This window comes from Pempheris klunzingeri, chromosome 8, assembly GCF_042242105.1.
Source record: "Pempheris klunzingeri isolate RE-2024b chromosome 8, fPemKlu1.hap1, whole genome shotgun sequence".
NCBI lineage: Eukaryota > Metazoa > Chordata > Actinopteri > Acropomatiformes > Pempheridae > Pempheris > Pempheris klunzingeri.
Genome location: NC_092019.1, coordinates 14,539,105 through 14,560,865, shown reverse-complemented (window position 1 = coordinate 14,560,865; position 21,761 = coordinate 14,539,105). Strand labels below are relative to the sequence as shown.

The following is a 21,761-nucleotide window of genomic DNA, read 5'->3' as shown; positions in this document are numbered from 1 at the left end:
CCTGGAGCATGAAGCCATTAATTACCACCTCAGTCCTCCATCGCACAGGCGGCCGCTTACAAAGACCTGGCATCAGAAAGGCTCCTGTCCTGGCTGAGGGTCTGAGCCTAGACATACACAACCATACACACTGCATTCCTCTGTGGCTCAGAGCGGATGGGAAGCTCAGCTCTGGTGGCTAAACTCAGTTGTTCTGCTGAGAAATGCAAATATGTCTCCCACCAGCCAGGTGACAGTTTTTACAAGTTCCAAATACTTCCTGACAATGGAAAGTTGTATATGTTGGATTTTATGTAAGCTATTATCTACAGGGTGATGATGTAAATGTATTGCATATTTGCCACTACTCTGAATGTAAACACTGTGTTATGCAAGTGTCATTTGATTAAGTGCAGTTTTTGTGGCATCGTTGTAGCATTAAATTACATGACAGCCACTCCTGTGCAACAGGTTGAAAAGTATTTGATTTATTATTGACCTCAAGTCTCTGCTATGCAGAGTAACTGTTCCTCAAAACACCACTCCTGTCACTGCCACTGTTTTTCTGCCTTGGGAACCTGTAGAGAAACTTGCTGGTCTGTCCTAACTATGTAGTGAGGGCTTTCCTCCTATTGTTAGCTTTCCTCCAATAAAACTCCATGTTATTCTTCTCCTCCCGGGTGCAACAGTGACTAATGCCCAGAGACATTTTTGTCTCACTAAAAGCAGGCTGACTGCTAATGGAGGTGGGCGTTTTGTTTCAGGGCACCAACACTGTACAGCACATACCACTTAGAGAGGCGGAGTGCACAATGAGCGCCTTGTAGTAGAGTCGTGGCATGTGTACCAATGCACTGAACTGTACTCACTCTCCTATAATTGATGGTGCTGAGCTGCTTAGATCAACAGGACAGATCATACAAAGGGTGAAACATGGGCTGTCTGACAGGCTAAATTCACCGCAGCACAGACGATCTCTTGATTTCTAGGCATCCTTTTTTTTTACTCTTTCATTGTCATGTAAATGCTGTGTAGGCATTCAAGTGAAGTCCTCAACTCCTCACGTTCTTCAATATGATTCACAGTTGTCATAGTGTGGGACTTTCCCTGGCATTGCTATCTATCTGTTTTGTTATCATTGGAGACAGATGTTTCTATTCCACTGTTGTGTTCCATTTGGGAAGGACAGATAGCTGAGGGATGTTTGGCCTTGGCTCCGACTGCTGAGAGGAAGGTCAAAGCTTGAACCGTGAACATAACTACACGACCAGGTCAACTTTATCCGGGACTATTCTAATCCCAAATGTCCCTTGTAACTAACAGTGTCAGACATCATCTGATATCATCTGCTCTGGTAGTGACAGGTGGGGGTGACCCAGGTCATGTAAGGGTCATATAATAGTCAGCAATGACATGATTGTTATTAGTGGGTAATGTTGCTCCAACCCAGGCTCCAGTTTGGACTTTCCAGTTCTGCTGTTTGTGTCCGCTGACAGTGACGTCACACCCACCAGGTGTTTCCCCTCCCGCTGATGGAAAGACCATCATGGCGGACATTTCCTGTCATGTTCAAACTTCCTGACTGTCTGGCTAAGATGGATCATACTCAGTGCTCATGCGCATATGCAACTGTATGTTTATCTAGTTGAACTACATGGACAGTAAGCAGATGCCTTGCTGTTTAGTAGTAATTTTATAGAATTGATTTGATATTTTTAACCATGCTAGCAACAAAGCTTGAGGGATGTCATGTTGGTCGTCGGCGAGTCAGTCAGTCCACCGCTTTGGGCCAGATTTAATACCTCAATAACTGACATTATTTTGTGAAATTTGTGGCATAGAATGTATTCTACTAACACGTGACCCTCTGACTTTTCCTTGAAGGCCACCTGAAGGTTGACATTGCCTTCAGTGAAATACCTTGTCAACTATTGAATGGATTACTTTAATTGTTAGGACATTTCCATTTTGTTTACTTCTAATTTGTAAATGCTAGCATGCCAAACTAGGATGGTGTACATGGTAAACATCATGTTTGCATTGTCATTGTGAATGTGTTAGCATACTGAATATTAGCATTTAGCTCGAAGCACTGCTGATCCTAAGCCTCACACATCCGCCAGCACGCAGACTATTATAATCTTGAATAAATGTCATCTCTTTGTGTTTCTAGCAATCTAGACCAGTGCTTCCCTACCTGGAACCCCCAAGAGGTCACAAAAAAAATCTGATGTTATGGCTTTGCTTTTTGCTGAATACTTTCACTACTGTACAAATGTGAAAATCAATGGAAAATCATCCTTTGTTAGCTCTGTTCTATTACATCTTGGGAAAAATGGCCTTTGTGTGGCATTGAGCTGTCTTGTTACCATAACACATTTAGCACAAGCTTCACCTGAAGAAAGCTATCCAACCTAACCCAGCTATTTTTTCCCCCTCAGGACGCTGAGTCTTTGGACAACTGTATTCAGAGCACCTTATCAGCCCTGTACAGACCCTTCAGTGCCACCGCTGCCACCGTCCTGTGGCAGCTCTTCAGTGTGGTGGAAAGGCAGTACAGAGGAGACGGCCTCCGCTGCCTCATTGACTTCTTACTTCCTGCCAAGAGGATTCTGCAGATTATCCAACAAGAAACCTGTGTGAGTGATTGATGGATGCAGCGTCTGAGGTTAAATCGAGGGAATCTCATACTGCCTTCTGTGATTTATTTCAGAATGCATTTTGAGAGAGGTTTACCTGGCACTAACTTTAGTGAGTTCCTGCTGTGCTGTTGGAGATATTTAACTCAGATCATACTTTTGGCCTTAAATCTTTTGGAAATAAAAGGTTGGCAAAGGGCCAGTAGGGAACTTAAAGCCTCACTGAAACATGTTTCCATGTATCAGGTCATGCTAACTCATGTACTCCTTTAAACACTTTGGCGCAATAAACATCTTGAAACATAAGGGATTGAAGCAATAAGACACAATATGTTTGACCAAAGAATGTGAGAACAGAGCTGGTGAGTGTGAATATATTTGCTGAGTGGGAATGGGGAGCATCAGACTGAGACAGAAATGATGATTGTTCCAAAAACAAGCTGAAAAGCAGCCATCCTTCTCTGAATAGGGAAACAGAGGGAAACTGTGGTCTGTTTGAGAGGCTGCCATGGACTCATGGGCCCACAGTGAAATTTAATATTCTCTCTCACAAGCTTTGATTGCTAGGGGTTAGGGCTCTATGACCAAAGCACTGAAACTTTATTCCTCTGTATTCATCTCTCCGGTGATTACACTGTGACGATAGCCACAGAGCAATAGTTTCAGCTAAGCCTTGCCCCTGAGAACAGCTTGCCATGCATAAGAGTCTTTGTATTGCAGGCAATATGAGAGGCTTCAGAGGAAGATCACATCCTCAGTCTTTACCTTGACATCCATGCAAGATGAAAAAAGCCAACCCTTCAGCACAGTGCCCTTAGGGTCTGTTTTTTATTTTGTCATAGTGAAGATTTGTGTTGTGGTTGCTGTGAAACAAGGCCTGATCAGACAAGTTTTCCTCTATGAGCGTTGTCAGTGATTCATCAAGCGCGTCCCATGAAAACATCTTGTGTCTCCATTAAAGTTAAACATGTGTTTGAACACAGCTTTGCAGATGTCAGTTGAAATGATGCAAGTCGTACCACAGCTGAGCCATGACACACAAATGATAATAATCTTCTATGGGAGTGGGTATTGACTGACCTCTCTGTTTTCTCTCAGGTGAGGTTCAGGGGATTGCTGTTCTATCATGAGGGGTGGCCACTCTGCATCCACGAGAAAGTCGTCCTGCAGCTTGCCCCTCTGCACAAAGTGCGACTAAAGCAAGGAGACTTCTACTTACAGATTGTTCCTTTAGGCCGCAAGACTGCCAAGCTAGTAATAAAATGTTTGTCGACCAGTGGGCAGGCCATTACAGAAATCCCCATCGCAGAGAGCATGTATGGCAGCGTCTTCACAGCTGAGTTCTTGCAGAATGTAACACGTGATCGAAACCTGCACCCGCTACAGAACTGTCTGCTTACCACTGGTACGGCTGTGTACAGGACGCCGTGGAAGAACGTGGTCAACCCACTGTTCGTCAGCAGCACTTCCGACGCCATCATGCAAGCACGCTGCAGCAGAGGTGGCTTCCGTGGCCATCTTAGCACATGCAGCACCAGCGGATCCACAGGGACTCTGGACAGCCACCGCAGCTCCAGAGAGTCCCTGCACTCTCAGGGAGCTGACTCCATCTTCTCTGAGCCCACCTCCCCAAACAGAACCCGTATGGACTCCGGAAGTAAGAACCACAGTGTCAGTTCACCGGACACTGATACACCCATCATTAAACTCGAAAGACCCACTGAAGAGTGTGGGATAGGACAAGGGAGTGAGGATGGTGGTGGGAGAGAGAGAGGACCAGTATCCAAGATGCTCTCTTTTAGCACAGACCTCAGTAACCCCGGCCCTCGACGTCGCCTCCCAAGAGACTCTGTAGCCTTCGAGAGCAGGAGACTTTTCAGGAAATCTTACATGGAAGCCCTGCAGAACCCCATGAGCCTTGGGTCCAGCTCTGAATCCATCCTGGAGGAAAGCCCAGAGCACGGCTCTAGCCTAAGAGAGAGTACAGTGACACCAGGCAGCAGCCCCGACACCCGGACCTCCTCCAGAGAACACTTATCTCGGAGGTTGGGTAGCCGGGGCTGGCTCAGTGGCGATGACTCCAGGCCCAGCACACCTTTACTTTACTTACAGAGGGGGTTGAGGAGTGCAGAGAGACGAGCAGAAAGACGATCAAAATCACTGGAGAGGACTAACAAGGCAGGCCAGGTCAAAGGCCATCGGGAACGATCCTCTTCTGGAGGCTCAGCTAGCATCTCCCCCAAAAAGCTGATGAATGGCTATGCTCTTCGCTTTGGGAAGCTGGATATCGAGGCAGCTTTTCCTGGTTCTGAGAGGAGAAGCAGCAAAGAGGAGTCAGGTATGTGATGCTGCACTGACATTCAACCCTTCACTGTCACAATTTACAAAACACTTACGTTACTGTCAACAATATTGCAGGCAAATATATTTTCTGTTGACTTTACCAGCTGCTGAAAGCACCAAAGTACGTTGACTCAACTACTGGACTTAAATACAGTTTTGAGATAGTTGTACTTTACTGACAGGACATAATTGTCTTTTATGGCATTTGATTCTTCTACTCCACTACATTTCAGGTGAAAATAGTATGTTTTATTCCACTAGACTTATTTCACAGCTATAGTTACTTTGCAGATTAAGATTAAACATTCAAAACATATGACCAAGTTACACAACATGAAGCATTGTTTAAAATGAATACCTAATGGTGTACATAATACAAAGGTCATCATTAACCTCAACAAAAAATGTCCAACCACATCACTGTATCCCTCATAATAGTCATTGTTTTGGTAATAGTAATTTAAAGTAAATTTTGCTGATGATAATTGTCCATTTACCAAAGTAAAATTCTGAGTGCAGGACTTTTGCTCATAATGGAGCTTCAGTACAATGTGTACAACTATTTCTACTTAAGTTATAAGGCTGGCAGCATTCAAATTTAAATTTTTGTCAAAAATCTCTCAAAAACACCAAATGATGAATTGATCATAAAGTAAAGTAATTTATCATAAATTATTGCCTGTGTAACCACAGCCTGACATATCTTATTTCACTTTGCCATAGACTTCTATTGATGTCCAAAATCACTAAATCACAGAATTGTGCAACAGAGATGTTCAGGGCGACATGTTGCTTCATCACAATGAACATGAGCGCTGTGATTTATTTTGAGTTAACCCCAAATACACCATGCTGCTGCCATAAATACTCACTAGAAAACCAAAATGTGTATGAATCACTGGCTGAAAATAGTCTGCAGCAAATGCACGTTTGCTAAAAACTACTGTGCCCAGCTTTGTTTGGAGATTGGTTTTTAGTGGGAACAAGTGAACTTGGGTCTGGTTTCCACAAACAGGATAGAAATGTCAGAAGGTATTGAGAGATAGACTAACACACTTTTAGTTTTGGTTTGATAATAAGTAAAATATTGACTAACACCAGCCTCATCCTGATACTGTGATACTCCATCCTTCACTATACAGTTATAATTTGGTTATATGGTTAAAAATCTGGATAGTATCTGTGAGAACTATGATGTGTTTAAAGAAATCTTTGTTGCTATTGTGTTATTTTACAAAACCTCTTCGGTATTGACAAATTTGTTTTTTTCCAACAGTGGATTAATTGTCATGAATGTCTATGACTCATCAATTCTCGCTTATCAAATAATACAACCTAAGGGTGTGAAAACTAAGTTTCAGTCATGATAGTCAGATAATTGTGATTTGTCACCAGGCTGTGTAATCATACCCTGCAGCAGGACTGGTTACAACACTTCATTGGGTGGCTGCAGCAGGAGTCTGAGTTGAGTCATAACTCTGAAGCATTAGCGCTGTGACCGTTGACAGATTGCTTTTCAAAGTCCCCTGTGTGTTCTTTGGCACGTTGAGGGGACAGGTATGGCCCTGCCCTGGAAACAGAACTTAAGTCACAACCCTATGTTTTCTTTACCACTGTCAGTCTGTTTTTTTGTGTTAGTTCATACAGGGTTGCACAGGAAAGCAATATGAGAGTACCACCAAGGGATTCGTGCTGTTTTTAGAAAACACAGATTCTTCCGTGAATTGAAATGTGAGATGAAAACTGACTGAGTTTATTCAGATCTTTTAAACCTAACCCTGGACAATGGCAGACCATAGCTGAGGCTGTTAGTACAGAATTTTTAAACAAAGGCAATCATATATGTTCATTTAAATGTGGTAAAAAGTACAGTAGTTAAATCACATCACTTTTGCGTTGCTGAGATAACCTCAGAGGGGATTGTATTTCAGCTGTTGCAAAGCAGGTTTCCCACAGCGATGTTTCAAAGGCAACAAAGGCTCCTGTAAACCCTGTAAACCAACCACAGGAACCCCAGCATCTCACAATGAGATGACCCTACAGTGTTATTGGGACTGGGGGCTGCACCAATCCCAGATGGGTTGCCTCATTTGCAAAAGTTTCTTTTGTGAATCAATCAGCCACTGGGGATCCACGAAAGAAAAGCCTTTCAAACTATGCCGGTGTCTTTGGAGAGTCCATTCAGTCCAGAAACACAAGATCTAACTTGCATTGACTCACACCACTCTGAAAAAATACTCCGGAAGTGTTGAATTACTCATGATATGAGCCAGCCAACTCATATATGAAATATCAATATCAAAACATCTGATCCTTAACTCAAAGCTTCAATAACCTGTGCAGATTTTGCCTATTTGATGGCTTTCAAATGTGTCCCGCAGAGTACACAAAAACCAGAGTTTCACGCAGGACAATACTCAGGAGGCTTTACTCTAGGTTTGTCACTTCCTCTGAAAACAAAGCAATTTAGGAAACATGCAGCAAACACAAGCCCAGTCACACAGTCGCACAGGAAATGCACCGACTGTTTGAAGACAATAGAGGCTGAGCTGGGAGGGTTTACTGTCACAGAACAGAGCAGGACAATACAAGAGGCCTCAAACTGTTTAAAAAGACAACACACATCAGGTGTCCATCAGAGACAGATCCATAATCACAGATCTATTGGCAGAGTTTGTCGGAAAATGGCCTATCAAGGTTTATTTTCAAGCCTATTCATGTTTGGATGACTGATATTTGGAAAGCACCTAATTCATTACGGTAATGTCACTCCTCTGATCAGCTGGACAGTCCACCATTTTGGCCCTCTCTGAAATATCTCCACAGCTATTGTAGTGGATTGCTATGAACAGACATTTATGGTCCCCAGAGGATAAAATCAGAATAGCTTTGGTGATCCCAATACCATCAGGGCAAAATTTCACATTGTCCAAAACTTTGGTTTGTGATTAAATACTTGCGGGGACTTGCACTTTGAACTTTCAACTGCACTTTGTATTTAGTTGTTAATAGTTAATTCTAGCACGTTAACATGCTAAACTAGGATGGTGAATCTAATAAACATTATACCAGCTAAATATCAGAATGCTAGCATTGACATTGTGAGCATGTTAGCATTTACCTTTAGCATTTCCCTCAACGCATCACTCTGCCTAATTATAGCATAGCAGATCATAGCATAGCATGGCTATAGACAGTCTTATTGTATGGTATTTTCACTCTTCTCATAAAATGTTTGTCACAACCTGGTTTATTGATGCTCAAGAATAAATTAGCTCAAATTAATGAGAAAGGGAAGTGTGATATCAGTAGGGCAGACAAGGCTTTAGTGTGCTGCATGGGTTTGGTCCTGCCATAAAAAACAAAAAAGCACAAAAAGCCACAACCCTCACAACTGGGCAGAGGAGATATTGCTGCTGTACTCTGCCTTATAAACATGCTGCGCACCAGGTCCAGGTGTGAACTATGTCACTGTTGAAACTGCTTTCGGGTCCAACAGCTGCAAACCAATGAAAACAGCTGCAAACATGGCAGTTTTAGGTTACTACAGATTGAATACTGGGAGCTGTCTTCTTCTGCGTTTATACCGGGGCTGTTGTTTTATTGTCAAATGATCTGCAAATTATTTCCAGATTAGTCATTTTTTTAACAAAGTTTCAGAAAATTGTGAAAAATTACCATTTCCCAGAGTCCAAAGTAACATATTTAGATGTCTTGCATTGTCTGACTAAAAGCCCACAATCCCCAAATATTCACTTAACTATCAAATGTGACAGAGAAAAGCAGCAAAATCTTTTTTTGTTGTACTTAAAAATTATTAAAATCAATTTCATCAAATTTATTGCAGGATATTATTCAGTTCATCTACTAATCATTAATTGAGTAATTATCGCAATTCTACTATAATTATATATCCTTTTCAACCCTGGTGCTTTGTTTAGTACCTGGGAATTATTTTATCTTACTGCCGTGTACCACAGAGTGCTGCCATTGTAATTTACACACTATCTGTAAAAATAATGCAGCACAGTGAAGTGTCCAGTTGGGCATACGGAGGTACTGAAATCTGTGTGAAGATTTGCATGTTGTTTCGCTGCCTCAGTAATAGGATATAAACTGTGGTACCACTTGGGAATGTCAGGAGCAGCATAACTATAAACAGAGCCTCGAGGTTTGGAGGACTGAGAAGGAGGATGTGAAGGTATGAGAGTCTAATAATGCCAGAGTTACCTATGAGTCAGGCTAACTAAACATCTGGTCTCCGTGATGAATCAGAGTGAACTCACTACTAGTAAACACTTGAGGTATTACGAGGAAGTACAAAAGTTCTGAGGTGAAAGGAAGATTGTAATTTCTATTCATTGTATTGTATTTTTGTAGTTGCTTAGTAATTATTACTCAGAGAATTTATCAGATTTATCTGACAATTTGTGCTGACTATTCATAATTGTTTCTACAGGACAACGTGATGACACCAGTAACAGTGAGAGCAGGCGGCACAGGCACAGTGGAGATGAGTCACAGAGTCCTAAAGCTGACAGTGGTACGACCATCGGGCTGGATTCACTATCAAGCTCTTCCGACGAGAGCAACTCTGCCCTCCCCAAACTGGTGTCAGGGGTCAATCAGGAGCTGCTCACATCGGGTGCTGTGATCCTACCAGGTAGGGGATGAGTGATTCGGTCATATCTAAAGCTAGCTGCTTTCATTTTGACCCTACAGCGTGTCATACAGGTATTATGAGACAAACTTAATATATAACACTCAATTAAAAAAGCTAAAACACTCTTAACATAGAAAGTGATAGTAGCTGCTGCCTTTCTCTCTTCCAGGAAACAGAGATCGCAGTGGGAGGTCAGTGCTGCAGGTGTGCACAAGAGCTCAGGTGTGGGCAGGTGAGAGTTGCACGGTCACTGACCTCACCTGTTTACTGGGCTACTACTACTCCACGCTGCGGTAAGTCACGCATTCTTAGCATGTGTGTGTCTTTGTGTTAAGAATGACTCCAGTAACTCGCACACCTGTCTCATTCCCCTGAGGTGAACGTGACTACCGTCCCATGCAGATATACTGTGTATAGGTCATTGTTGGTAAACTCGAGAATGAAAAAACTGACAGTCTCACAGGGCCTTTCTAGTCGGCACTGCTGGATATTTGTTGATGTTCAGAGTACTATTTATACGTTTCAGTTTTTTGTAAAGCAATGTAATACATACATCCACCAAAGCTGTACAAAAGTAAATGATTTAAATCGATGTCTTTTAAATGTAATTTGAATTGTTGGACTCATGAACGTCTCTAATCTACAGATACTTTTTTGCTCAGGTTTTCCTTCTTTCTTTCTTTGGTTTCAGGAAAGAAAGGCGGGACCAAGGTCTGTCTGTTGTAATAGACAGCAGGAGGCAGCAGCCGGTTCCAGCTCTGTTGTCATCTCTGTCTGAATTGCAGGTGAGCCCACAGTGGAAAATATGTAATTACCCTCCGACACACGCCCAAAGAGTTTTCAGGCCCGGCTAAATCTCTGTTGTCCTCTGTGCTACAATTCCAAGTCTCTCTGAGAGTTATTATATTATGGCATTCCTTGCACATTTCTTATTGTTCTGTCGCTCAGCCTCTGACACAGTTTGGTTTTTTAAAGAGGCACACCTTTGAATTGGTACTGACTTCACTTCCAAGACATTTTTCTGAAAAAGGCTGCCCTCAGGGCTCTGGAGGAGAAACCTGTGCTTACTTGTCTGTTTTTAACCACACACTGGGAGCGGGCCGGCTGCACCCGACTTGCAAGAGTCATATCATCATGTTATGATGATGAGTTTCTTACTGATGTAAGGACGGAAATTCTGTAAACCACAATGCAACATTATAAGTAAACTATGTTTAGCTGTTCATGTAAAAAAGAATCTACATGTATTCAAATTTATTTTCTTTATTTTAAGTGATTTAAGAAAATTGCTTGTGCATATTTTTCTCAGGCATTAGTACCAAATGCACTTTACTCAGTTCTCTTCCTGGTGGACAAGGAGGCCGCAGCCAAACCGGAGAGAGACATCAATGTACAGGTAAATAAGGACTCTTACTGTCAGATGGATCAGAAGTATTTCAATCTCATGTTGCTGAATGCTAGATCTAAATAGATTCAATAAGTGATTTACAAGAATTCACATTTGTTAACCCTGTTTGTAACTAGATTGAGATTTGATGAATTCCTGTCTAATCTCATCGCTATAGGCCGTGATGACACAGATTGGAAGACAGCAGGAATTGGCCCGTGGGCAGCTAATGTTACTTTAGCTTTGAAGTGGGACAGCGCTCAAACTGAGACCTGAGTGTGAGTTTGTGTTTTTCTTGCCACAGACTGAGACGCTATCATCTCTGAAAGCCCTGCTGAAGCACATCGACCAAACTCAGCTCACACGAGACCTGGAGGGCACCTTCCACTATGACCACAACCACTGGATCCACTTCAGGCAGGTGGGTGTGACAGAGGTGGCTGGACTGTAGCCAACATTATAAACAATATTTGCAAGCTTACTTAAGAGCTTGGAGAGGGCCGGGATACCTTTCGAAAGATATTTTTTTTAATTCACACTGTTACATGGGTCTCCAGTAAGTGAATGTTCTAACACTGCTAGTGCTGATAATCTCTGCCCATCTCTTTTTCTTTCTCATAGAAAATTGAACCATTTGCCAGCAGCTGTAGCGCAGCTATCTCCTCCCTTCAGGAGTCTATAAGCACACTGAGCAACAGCGGCAACCTGAAGACCTCTGAGGTCAGACCCACCTCCTGCAGGCAGCCTGCCCCTCTGATTTATGCGTCTCCTTCGACACAAAAACACTGTCTGTGGCCTCTTTTCTCCTAACAGGAGTAAACACTTCAGGAGTTTGTTTTATGGTTAACTTTGTGCCCATTGAAATCATTTACTTGGACAGGATTTTGTTATGAGTTTGAAATAAATAAGGTACTTCACTTCATTTGGGATTACATCCACTATGACAACATACTCATTTGATTTTATTTGCTGCTGTGCACGTTTAATTCAGGAGGTATCTGAGATGATGGAACAGCAGAGGCGTCTCATGAAGTGTGTACTAGATGACACCCGGCTAAACAGACTGCGTCTGGAAGGAGGCACCGTCCTCGCCCGCATCAGGAAGGAAGAGGCCTGTGAGAATGAAAACTACAGGTATGGTAGGAAGAATGAATGGGCTCTAAACTACATGAGAACTATTAATATGAGTAAAACCTGTGGTGATAATAACAATAACCTTAATTACATAACCTGTTTTGCCCCGTTGTTGTTTCCTTTGTTCATTTAGAGATGCTGTAGACATGCTGAATGCACTATACAACCAAGTAGATGAAGAAGTCCATAAGCTTGTGATCTTATCCAACAAGTCTCAGAAACAGTTGGAGAGCCTGCTGGAGGTGCGCAAGTTTGAGGAGCAAACACAACAGGTGAGCTTAAACTATTTCAGTTTTGACATCTGTGCTGCAACCTTATAGCTGATTTTCTCCTCTTTTGGAAATACTCAATCAGTAAACACGCCTCTTCTCTTTCCAGATCAACCTGTGGTTCAGTAGAGAGGGAGAGAAGCAACTCGCACCTTTGGAGTCATTGACTCTGTCTGTGTCCAAAATTAAGGAGATGAGAGAGAGTTTGGATCAGTTTCTGGAAGAGTCAGTGGTAAATAGCGCCACATTTTTAAAACACATTCCTTGTGGACCACCTCCTATGTGTTATTATAGGAGACAAGCAGTGCTAAACTGATCATCTTTGTCCTTATCCTGGCAGCACCAGCAGAGGCATGGCCTGCAGCTAGTGAAAGACTCCCCGGAGTCCCTTCCAGGGTCGGCTCTCCTTGACTTTAAACAACATCTGGGCTCCATCTTAAGCAGAGTAGAGAAGAGGAAGGCCAGGCTAGACATCCTCACCAACCTGTATGAATTCTATGACTCAGTAAGTATTGTCAAAAGTTATGTTACATTTTACTCTAAGCTTAGCCCACTGTCAACAACTTTTTATATTTTACTAATTTTGGGTTTTTGGTATACAGTGTATCTGGTGTATACATATGTTTAAACCAGAGAGCTTTGTCACCCCTTAAGAATGTAAAGGTTATGAGCAGTATCTTATAAGTTTTATAGTAGTCAGAGGAGATAAATTGCTCTTTCAAATCTGTAGGCGAACCAGTGGATGGAGCACTGCCAGGATTATTTCTGTCACCTGAGTCTGGACACTCCAGGTGTTGGACTTTCGTCATCTGTGGTGCAGATACTGCAGGATTACTACACCGAGGCATCCAAGTTCTCCACGGACAACTTCAGCACCCTCAATGACATGGTGCTCTCCCTGGAGAGCCCTCAGCAGCTGCAGCAGTGGAACACCGTGTGGCACAAATGTCAGCAGACCAAGCAGCAGTTGGAAGAGACATTGACAGCAGCACCGAACTCTACAGCTGTTGATACTGTGGCTTCTTTAAAGACTGCAGAAAGCCAGGTTGCCACTACAGAACATAATAGAGCTAATGCGTGTGTGCTTTTACCTGGGACAATTACGCCATTAACTTTTGAGGACAACAAGCCTCACTCTGCAGGGCCTTTCTCCAAGAGCCCCTCCAATTCAGTCTCCTCCTCGCACTTCATTTTCCCCACCGACACTGACAGCAAACTGAGGCAGAGTCCGTCCACGTTTGATGACACGGACAGCGACTGCACCATCGACTCGACCATCTCCTGCCACTCGGAGCCCGTCTACTCCGCGGCCGCCCGCCTCCGCAAGCAGCCAATGAAGAAGATCATGAAGAAGACCATGAGCTATGAGCTGAGCCCAAGGGACAGCGGCCATTCAGATGTCAGCCACATTCACGGCTACACGGGTGTGTACATCAAGGGTTTGGAGGTAGCTAATAACGTGTCTGCAGAAAAGAAGCTGCAGAGACCTGATGTGACGAGCCCTGCATTAGGACGCAGCCGCAGCATGTCCACGCCCTCCAGGATCCACAACAGACGCAGTGAAGGAGACGGCAAGAAGCAGAGCAGGTGAGGAACTGAAGCACTGATACTGAACATAAACTGGATTGTTACTTCACATTATGTGTGTATGTATAGAAGCATTGGCAAAATACAGGAAACACCAAACACTGAAATTCAGGAGCAAAATAAAATTACCAGCATCTCTAAATTCTCAAATATTGACATGTATAATGAAATAATGCTGAGGAAATTAACAAATCCATATTTGAGATGCTGGAATTAACAGGTATTTGACTTGATCATCAATTAAATTTCTTTGTGATAACTTAAAGTTGTCTTGTATTATATTAATTATTATCCCAATGCAATATAAATGTCATGAATAATCTTACACCTTATGTTTTTTGTTTTTTTGTTTTTTTGTTCACCAGTAAAGTGCAGCACATCATGGACGAGATGATTTCCACAGAAAGGGAGTATGTTCGTTCTCTCAGCTACATCATTGAGCACTATTTCCCTGAGATGGAGCGCCTGGACTTACCCCAGGACCTGCGGGGGAAACGCAGCATAATTTTCGGGAATGTGGAGAAACTGTGGGACTTCCACAGTCAGTATTTTCTAAAGGAGCTGGAGTCACGTGCTCACTCCCCGTTGTCCATCAGTAGCTGTTTTCTCAGACACGTGAGTACAGGCCGTCACTCAGTGTGCCCTGATGTGGCACGCTGACATCTTAAAAACACAATTACAGTGACTGTAATGATGTGTTGACCTGTAGTTCCTGACGTTTTTCAAAACAACTTAATGCCATGTTTCCAGTGCAATGTAGGAGTTTCACTATCACATTGTTCCCAAGATTGTTTGTGACTTGTCCGCAGCATAATGAATGTGATTGAAGGTTGAACCCGTAGAATTACATTTACAGTCTCTTGTGAGCTGAATCATTCATAGTGTTTGGCAAAGCATACTGAAATGTCTGCATACTTTTTACTGTAGTCAGTGTTGTAACTTGTTAATCTTGTGTGCAGGAGGATCAGTTTGGAATGTATGCTCTGTACAGCAAGAATAAGCCCCAGTCCGACGCTCTGCTCAGCAGCCATGGGAATGAATTCTTTAAGGTGCGTCTGGAAACTCTGGCTCTGGTCACACAGAGGCAGGTCCCGGGGTCATCACTTAACCAAGACACGAAAAACTCTCTCAAGGCCAAGATTTTGAAATCATTTTGAAAAGCGAATGCATGATATTTTGATAGTGTACTTAATCGAAAAATACAAAAGATACATATACATATTAGAGCCCAACCAGTACTTCGACAGGCCCATTATTGACAGCTAATAACAGATACATTGTTATCAATTAAATGAGTGCAATAAATTATTAGAAATTACAATACAGAATCCAACTTGCTTCTTCTTTTTTAAGCTTTCAACCACATTTTCTTCAGTGAACGGAGCAGCTCAGTGGTCATGGTCATGATCATAACCGCTCTGTCTCTGTTTAAGGATTTGAAATTGAGTCAATTAAGAAACAGTGTCACCTTTTTGTCACACAGTTTTTCACCAGAGGGCACTGGAAAGTTCATTTTTCAACTGTGAGACGCAGCACGTAGTTCATATCTTTATCGCATTTCTTTAATAAGCATGTTCAAGGGCTCCTTGTTTGTTTACTCATCTATTTATGTAGAAAAATTAATAGGCTGATATGTTATACATTTTTAAAAACCCTTTGATAGTGATAATGGCTCTAATGCCCAACGCTGAGTCAGCTGGCTAATTGCCAATAAACAGTATACAAGAAAACAAGACCTGCCAGCAGTTTGCACGACCTCCCACGTCTTTTACATTTAAATAGAGTAGCCTCATTTTCAAAAGTCTGTGTCTTTATAGAAAAGCAATAAGGCCACGATAATAATCCTCACTGTCTCTCTGTCTCTAGAATAAGCAAATGGAGCTCGGGGACAAAATGGACTTGGCGTCCTACTTGCTGAAGCCCATCCAGAGGATGAGTAAATATGCGCTGTTGCTGAAAGACCTGATCAAAGAGTGCAGTCAGTCCCAGGAACAGGAACTGAGTGACCTCCGCACCGCAGAGGAGATGGTCAAGTTTCAGCTTCGCCATGGCAATGACCTGCTGGCTATGGATGCTATTCGGGGCTGTGATGTAAGTGGAGTCAGAGCCATGTGCTGCTATGATGAGTACTTTGACATCAGCATAAAAGCTTAATACCATTTAACATGACTATAAGACAATCTGGCAAGACAGAAGTCATTAAAACTATTTTTGTATTGGAGGTCATCTTGTTATGTACACAGTAGAGTGAGGTCAGAGTCCCACCAGGAATTGTATTGTTCTCTCTGACGCATGTGAATGGCCGTGTTTCCTCTCCAGGTGAACCTAAAAGAGCAGGGTCAACTCCGCTGCCAGGATGAGTTCATAGTCTGGTGTGGACGGAGGAAATACCTCCGCCACGTCTTCTTGTTTGAAGACCTCATCCTCTTCAGCAAGACCAAAAAGATCGAAGGAGGATATGACATTTACATCTATAAACAGTCCTTCAAAGTAAGAATTTATTGTTTGGGCCATTTCTGATATACACTGCATGTGTAATGATAGTAAATGTCATGCTTTTTCCTATTCTTTTTTTATTTAGACAGCAGAGATAGGTATGACTGAAAATGTTGGCGACAGCGGCCTGCGCTTTGAGATTTGGTTCCGTCGCAGGAAGTCACAGGACACATTTATACTCCAAGCCAGCTCCGCAGAGGTTAAGGCGGTGTGGACAGCCATCATAGGGAAGATTCTGTGGAGGCAGGCGCTCAGAAACAGAGGTGTTTTAAAGTGTAATTTTTTTATCTGAATATCAATGCAACATTCAGACCCTTCATCCCATGTAAGACATGGGATTTGTCATTAAAGATTTACATCTCTGGATTCCAGAGCTGCGCATGCAGGAGATGGTGTCTATGGGGATTGGAAGCAAGCCTTTCATGGACATCAAGCCAAGCGATGCAGCTATCAGTGACAGAGCCATTGACTATATCATGAAGGGGTCAGGTGAGCTCCTCTTCTAAACTTGTAAATTATTTAATTATATTATGTGATTATTATTCCTCTCTCTCTTACACTCCTCCTCTCTCCAGTTTGTCACCTTTGATTCACCTTTTAATCATGCAGATACACAAACTTCTTTGCTGAAACCACAAAAACTTGGCTTGCTCACAGGTGTTGTAATAGAAACAGTAAACTGTTTTACATTACTCCTCTTTCTTGGTTTACCAAAGATGCTGTAAAAAAAGATTTTTAATTATCATCAACAACCACAGGAATTTTCACACATTCTTTGTCCCTTTTCATCCCCTCCATGATCTCACAGCTCACTGTGCTTGTCTCTACCAACAGAGTCTAGGACCAGAGCATCAATCGCAGTGCCTTCGTTTGAATACGCCACTTCATTCAAGAGACCTCACTCCACCATCTCCAACAGCAGCACCTCCTCCTCTAGCAGCCAGTCATCCTCCTCCCTGCTGGGCTCGCTCAATCTTCATCTGTACTCCTCACCCTCTCATCCACACACGCATCCATATCCAATGACCAGCGTTCCCTCCTTTGCCCAGTGGCCCTACGACTGCATAGAGGAAGATGAGCTGGAGCAGGACACCGGGAGTCAGCCCTCCATGAGTAAGTTTACTGCTGTAGAACCCATAAGGCCCATTATTCTCAGTTAAGTAAACAAAAAAATGTCTATGTTCATTTTGACTTATTTTGATGAGAACTGGTGAATAACAGAAACAGAAAACATCTGGATAAAAAATAAGATTTTGTAAATACCATTTTCAGCATAAACACTCTAGTTTAACTGTTAATTGTCTCTTTACTTTCTTGGAGAGACCTTGGCACTTTGGCATTGGCATATTCAGCAGCTCATTCTCCTTATTTTTCTGTTTACCTTTTTCTGCTGAAAATATTTTCTGAGCTGTTACACAAGGCCCTAATTCAATTCAAACTCCTGTAATCTGTGTTTTCTTAAAGCAGAAAACACTAAATCCATGAACGTTAAATCTGAAATAACAGTTTATTATTATTATTATTATTGCTATTATTAATATTATGTACCTTTGTATTTTCCAAAACATAAAACATACATAGGTATGCCTTGTGTGTAGCATTTTTACAGGCATGCATGTAGATCACTGTCTTCTTTGCTGCTACCACTAGGAGTCAGAAAATTTCAAATCTTACACCAAGCTGATGAACTTGGTAGTTGCCTGCACACTGACTGACCTCCTTGAAATCAAAAGAAAATGAATGGAGTCCTGTGTTGCTTGTTACAGTATTACAGTATTAATGTATCTGCCTCTGTGTGTTGTGTGACAGTTACTGAGAGCTCAGAGACATCCTCCCAGTGCACCTCCAGTGACAGCGTAACAGGACTGAGTACCCTCACTATACCAGGGCACGCCAGCATCGTCATGGACTCCTACAACAACAACGAGCCCCCTTCTTTCCTGTGCTCCTCCACCCCTCCCTCCTCCATAGCGTCTACTTCGATATTCCAGAAAGAGGAAGACCTCCAACCCCAGGGCACCAACTTCATCACAGCAGTGAGTGTGATTGTCTTCCTCATTATCACCTCAGACTAAGATGATGCATTACTGTAGTTGTTTCATGCGTACTTTGAGAATCGCTAGATAAAAAAATGGGTGAAAGCTACCCATTTATATTTGTTGGCTCTTTAGTTTAAGCCAGTGTTTATGTAGAATATGAATACTACCTCATAGCAATTTGCATATATTTTTTTCTTTTTATGCTATTTCAGTGACAGTCAAATGTGAGTGGGTTCAGGGGCAGTTAAACATTAGAAAGTACTTCACTTTTTTACCCTATTCATATTTGTCTTTCCTTTACTTCATTCTTCTTCAAATTCACCCCCACAATATACTGTATTTTTTCCAATTCATCCTGTGAATCCAGCCTTCATCTACTAGTGTAGAAAATTCTGCCCTGAATGTACTGTGTTCAGATGCCCTAAAAGCAATAGATAATCCACAGTGTTACTCTTTAAGGCCTTTGTCAAACGGGTTAGGTTTAGGTTTAGGTTTAGTAGCTGATCATATTATTATTATTATTATATACAAGATATTTAAGATTAAAATTTCTCCCTGTGTGAGCTTTAGAAAACTGTTGCAATTAAATTGATGATGTTTGATTTTTCCACCTGTAAATTGTATACATTTGAACATGAACCTGTGCTTCATGTAGAGAAAACTGTCATCTGCAAAAGTCTTTAGACGGCAATATTTTCTTCTTTTTTTCACACATTGATTTGAATGTGAAGCTATAGTGAAATCCAACAAGCTGCACAGGCCAATCAGACTGACCAGCCAGTGAGGGAGAGAACTAATCATTTAAATGAGCAGGCATGTTTTAGGTTGGATTTCAGACTCAAAGGATTCAAAGACACATGGTACAGAATAGTTGAAGCTTCAGTTTCACTCAACTACTTTTTGCTGTTTTGTTTTTACCAGAGCAAGACCTCTCATATAGCAGTAGGCCTCTCTACTGTGGTTTGACTCAGAGCTGAGGGGTTTTAGCTCAGTAAGTAGCAGTCTGGACGTCTGTGTTGTTCCCTTTACAGCCTCATTAACAACTGTGAGGAACTTGTGGCCTGACTACTAATCTGTGTGAAAATGTGCTTTTGGTTGCTGTGTTATGTGCTGCATGACAGTGTGTCCTGATGGGTTAGAGGGCTCTGCTCCTGATGGGTGGTTTGTTTTGGTAACTTCTGGCTCTTTGTCATGTTTCTCACTTGTTTCATCATCCTCTCATTTTCCTTTGTGCATCCATTTGACATGAGGGTGGAAATCTGTGTCATTAATCACGTGTTTTCAAGAATTTTATGTATGTTTGAATTCATGCATGCTCTGTTGCAGCTTTTGTTTTGGGGCTTTGAAATGCATTTCTGGTTTGTGTTTTTTAACAAACGTTCATATATAGTTGTATTGTACCTCATGGAAAAACTAGCATAACCACAGTATACTAAATGATTAAATGCATAAAAGATTAAATTTCAATTAGCAGCATTACATTTGATGATCTGGAGGTTGTAGGAAATAGACTGAATGAAAATAGCCTCATCTGTAGTTACATTTAAACAAAGGCATGTAGAAATGAGAACAACTTTGTTGTAGGACCTTTAGACTTTTTTTAGACTTTAGACTTTAGACTTTATTGTCCCATTGGGGAAATTCTTTTCCACAGCACCATCTATATCCACAAACAAGCCTAAATGACAATTAAAGATTTAGAATCATTTTTGTTATATATTATATCATATTTTGTCATTTGGATATTGCTTTAAATATATGGTCAACTTTTACCCAGTACGACCACAAAAGTAGTCTTAAATACTTGAAAAGTAAAAGCACATGTGATTGCTCCTTTACATGTTTTGATAAAGGTTTAGGCAGATATTTTTAATGCATTCACATATGCAATAACTTGAAATCACCCACAGTGCCTATTTCAGTGTTTCAGTGTTTATGAAAAACATGGCTTATTCATTCTTTGAGTGCCAGTTAGTGGTGAAAATAATTTCCAGTGTGTTATCACTTGTAAAAAGCACAGTTGTCTAGTCATAAACATTCAGTATAAAGTTATAACAATATTATGGACATCAAACATTTAAATATAGTGTAAACGACTCTGTATATGACAAATTATGACAATAGCATAACTTTAGCACTTAAATATATTGTGTGTCATGCTTTACTCAGCCATAGTAGAGCATCTGAAAGAATTAGTCTAATCTAGTTTAATCATTTTGAAGATAAAATCAAAAACACCAGGAATTGGACATAGCCATGCTACTTGTTACATGTTTCACAAGTCATTTTAGCTCAAAAAGACATTTTAAGTTATATTTTGCTCATCTCTTTGATGTTGTAAGCAACACTGATGTCTAGTTATTACTAAAAGTTCTATAAAATTTAGGGCAACCCTAACCATTGAACTATTGGTTTGACTATAATCTTTAAAATGCATGTTGTGTAATGCCATTTTACACCTAAAAGATGTTTAACGCTGTTAAAATTGGCCCCTTAAATGACTGACATAATATTGCATGTTGACTCAAGTAAATAAATTAATAATGTAAAAAAGATGTTTTTCTAAATCTCCCTTCTTGTTTTTTCCTTCTTTCTTCATAGCTGTGAAGTCCTCAAGCTGAATGCTACTTGACGCCACAGCAGTTTGTATATCAGGACAAGGAGATGTAACTAAGAGCTGCGGAGCACTAAGAAAATGAAGCTCAACTATTATGTAACATTTCATTAGAGACTGTAAATTGAAAATTGGCACGATATACACTGCCATGATGGTACGCTGGTGATCTGTACATTTGTTTTATTGACCTAGGTATGAATCAGTGTCTATATTGTTGATGAGTTTTTTATTATGTATTTTACAAAACAAGAAAATAGCAGGCAGATCAATCCACACAATGTAGTACTGTCATAATTGTTTTCTTTTCTTGCCAGTCCTGTGTTATGACAAGCTTGTACAGATGATTAAAATGTAAAAATGTAAAACATGTTGTATTCCTTTCTTTGCAACATGAATTTCCACCCGAGGCTACTGACTAAAAAAAATAAAGTGACAGTACAACATACAAATGCTTCATAGTTCAGTAAGGCTTTCAGTATGTGAAACAAGCCAAATGTATGCGTGCAGCTGAAAACAAGTTGAGATATTTCCACTGATAACTAAGCACGAGTGTTAAACCACACACAGAGAACCCTGCAGATCAACACACAGAGCAGCACAATGAGACC

General features: G+C 41.3%; 1 protein-coding gene across 1 annotated transcript; it reads left to right on the top strand.

Annotated features, from left to right (window-relative positions):
* Positions 1-3,872: 3,872 nt before the first annotated feature.
* LOC139205175 (pleckstrin homology domain-containing family G member 4B) lies at positions 3,873-21,485 on the top strand. Its single transcript, XM_070835318.1, has 21 exons — positions 3,873-4,956; positions 9,421-9,624; positions 9,794-9,917; positions 10,316-10,409; positions 10,934-11,020; positions 11,316-11,432; positions 11,633-11,731; positions 12,003-12,145; positions 12,279-12,417; positions 12,524-12,646; positions 12,755-12,919; positions 13,145-14,001; positions 14,367-14,616; positions 14,961-15,050; positions 15,868-16,092; positions 16,321-16,491; positions 16,583-16,760; positions 16,870-16,986; positions 17,332-17,610; positions 18,307-18,533; positions 21,138-21,485. The coding sequence occupies exons 1-21, from the start codon at positions 3,933-3,935 to the stop codon at positions 21,141-21,143; spliced, it is 4,719 nt and encodes a 1,572-aa protein (XP_070691419.1). The 5' UTR covers positions 3,873-3,932; the 3' UTR covers positions 21,144-21,485.
* The last annotated feature ends 276 nt before the right edge of the window (positions 21,486-21,761 follow it).

Bases quoted from the DNA above. Each gene is read 5' to 3' on its own strand.
- LOC139205175 (XM_070835318.1), top strand. From the start codon at position 3,933: ATGTATGGCAGCGTCTTCACAGCTGAGTTCTTGCAGAATGTAACACGT. The intron at 14,617-14,960 runs GTGAGTACAGGC...TCTTGTGTGCAG, and splicing joins GTAGCTGTTTTCTCAGACAC to GAGGATCAGTTTGGAATGTA. The intron at 15,051-15,867 runs GTGCGTCTGGAA...CTCTGTCTCTAG, and splicing joins ATGGGAATGAATTCTTTAAG to AATAAGCAAATGGAGCTCGG.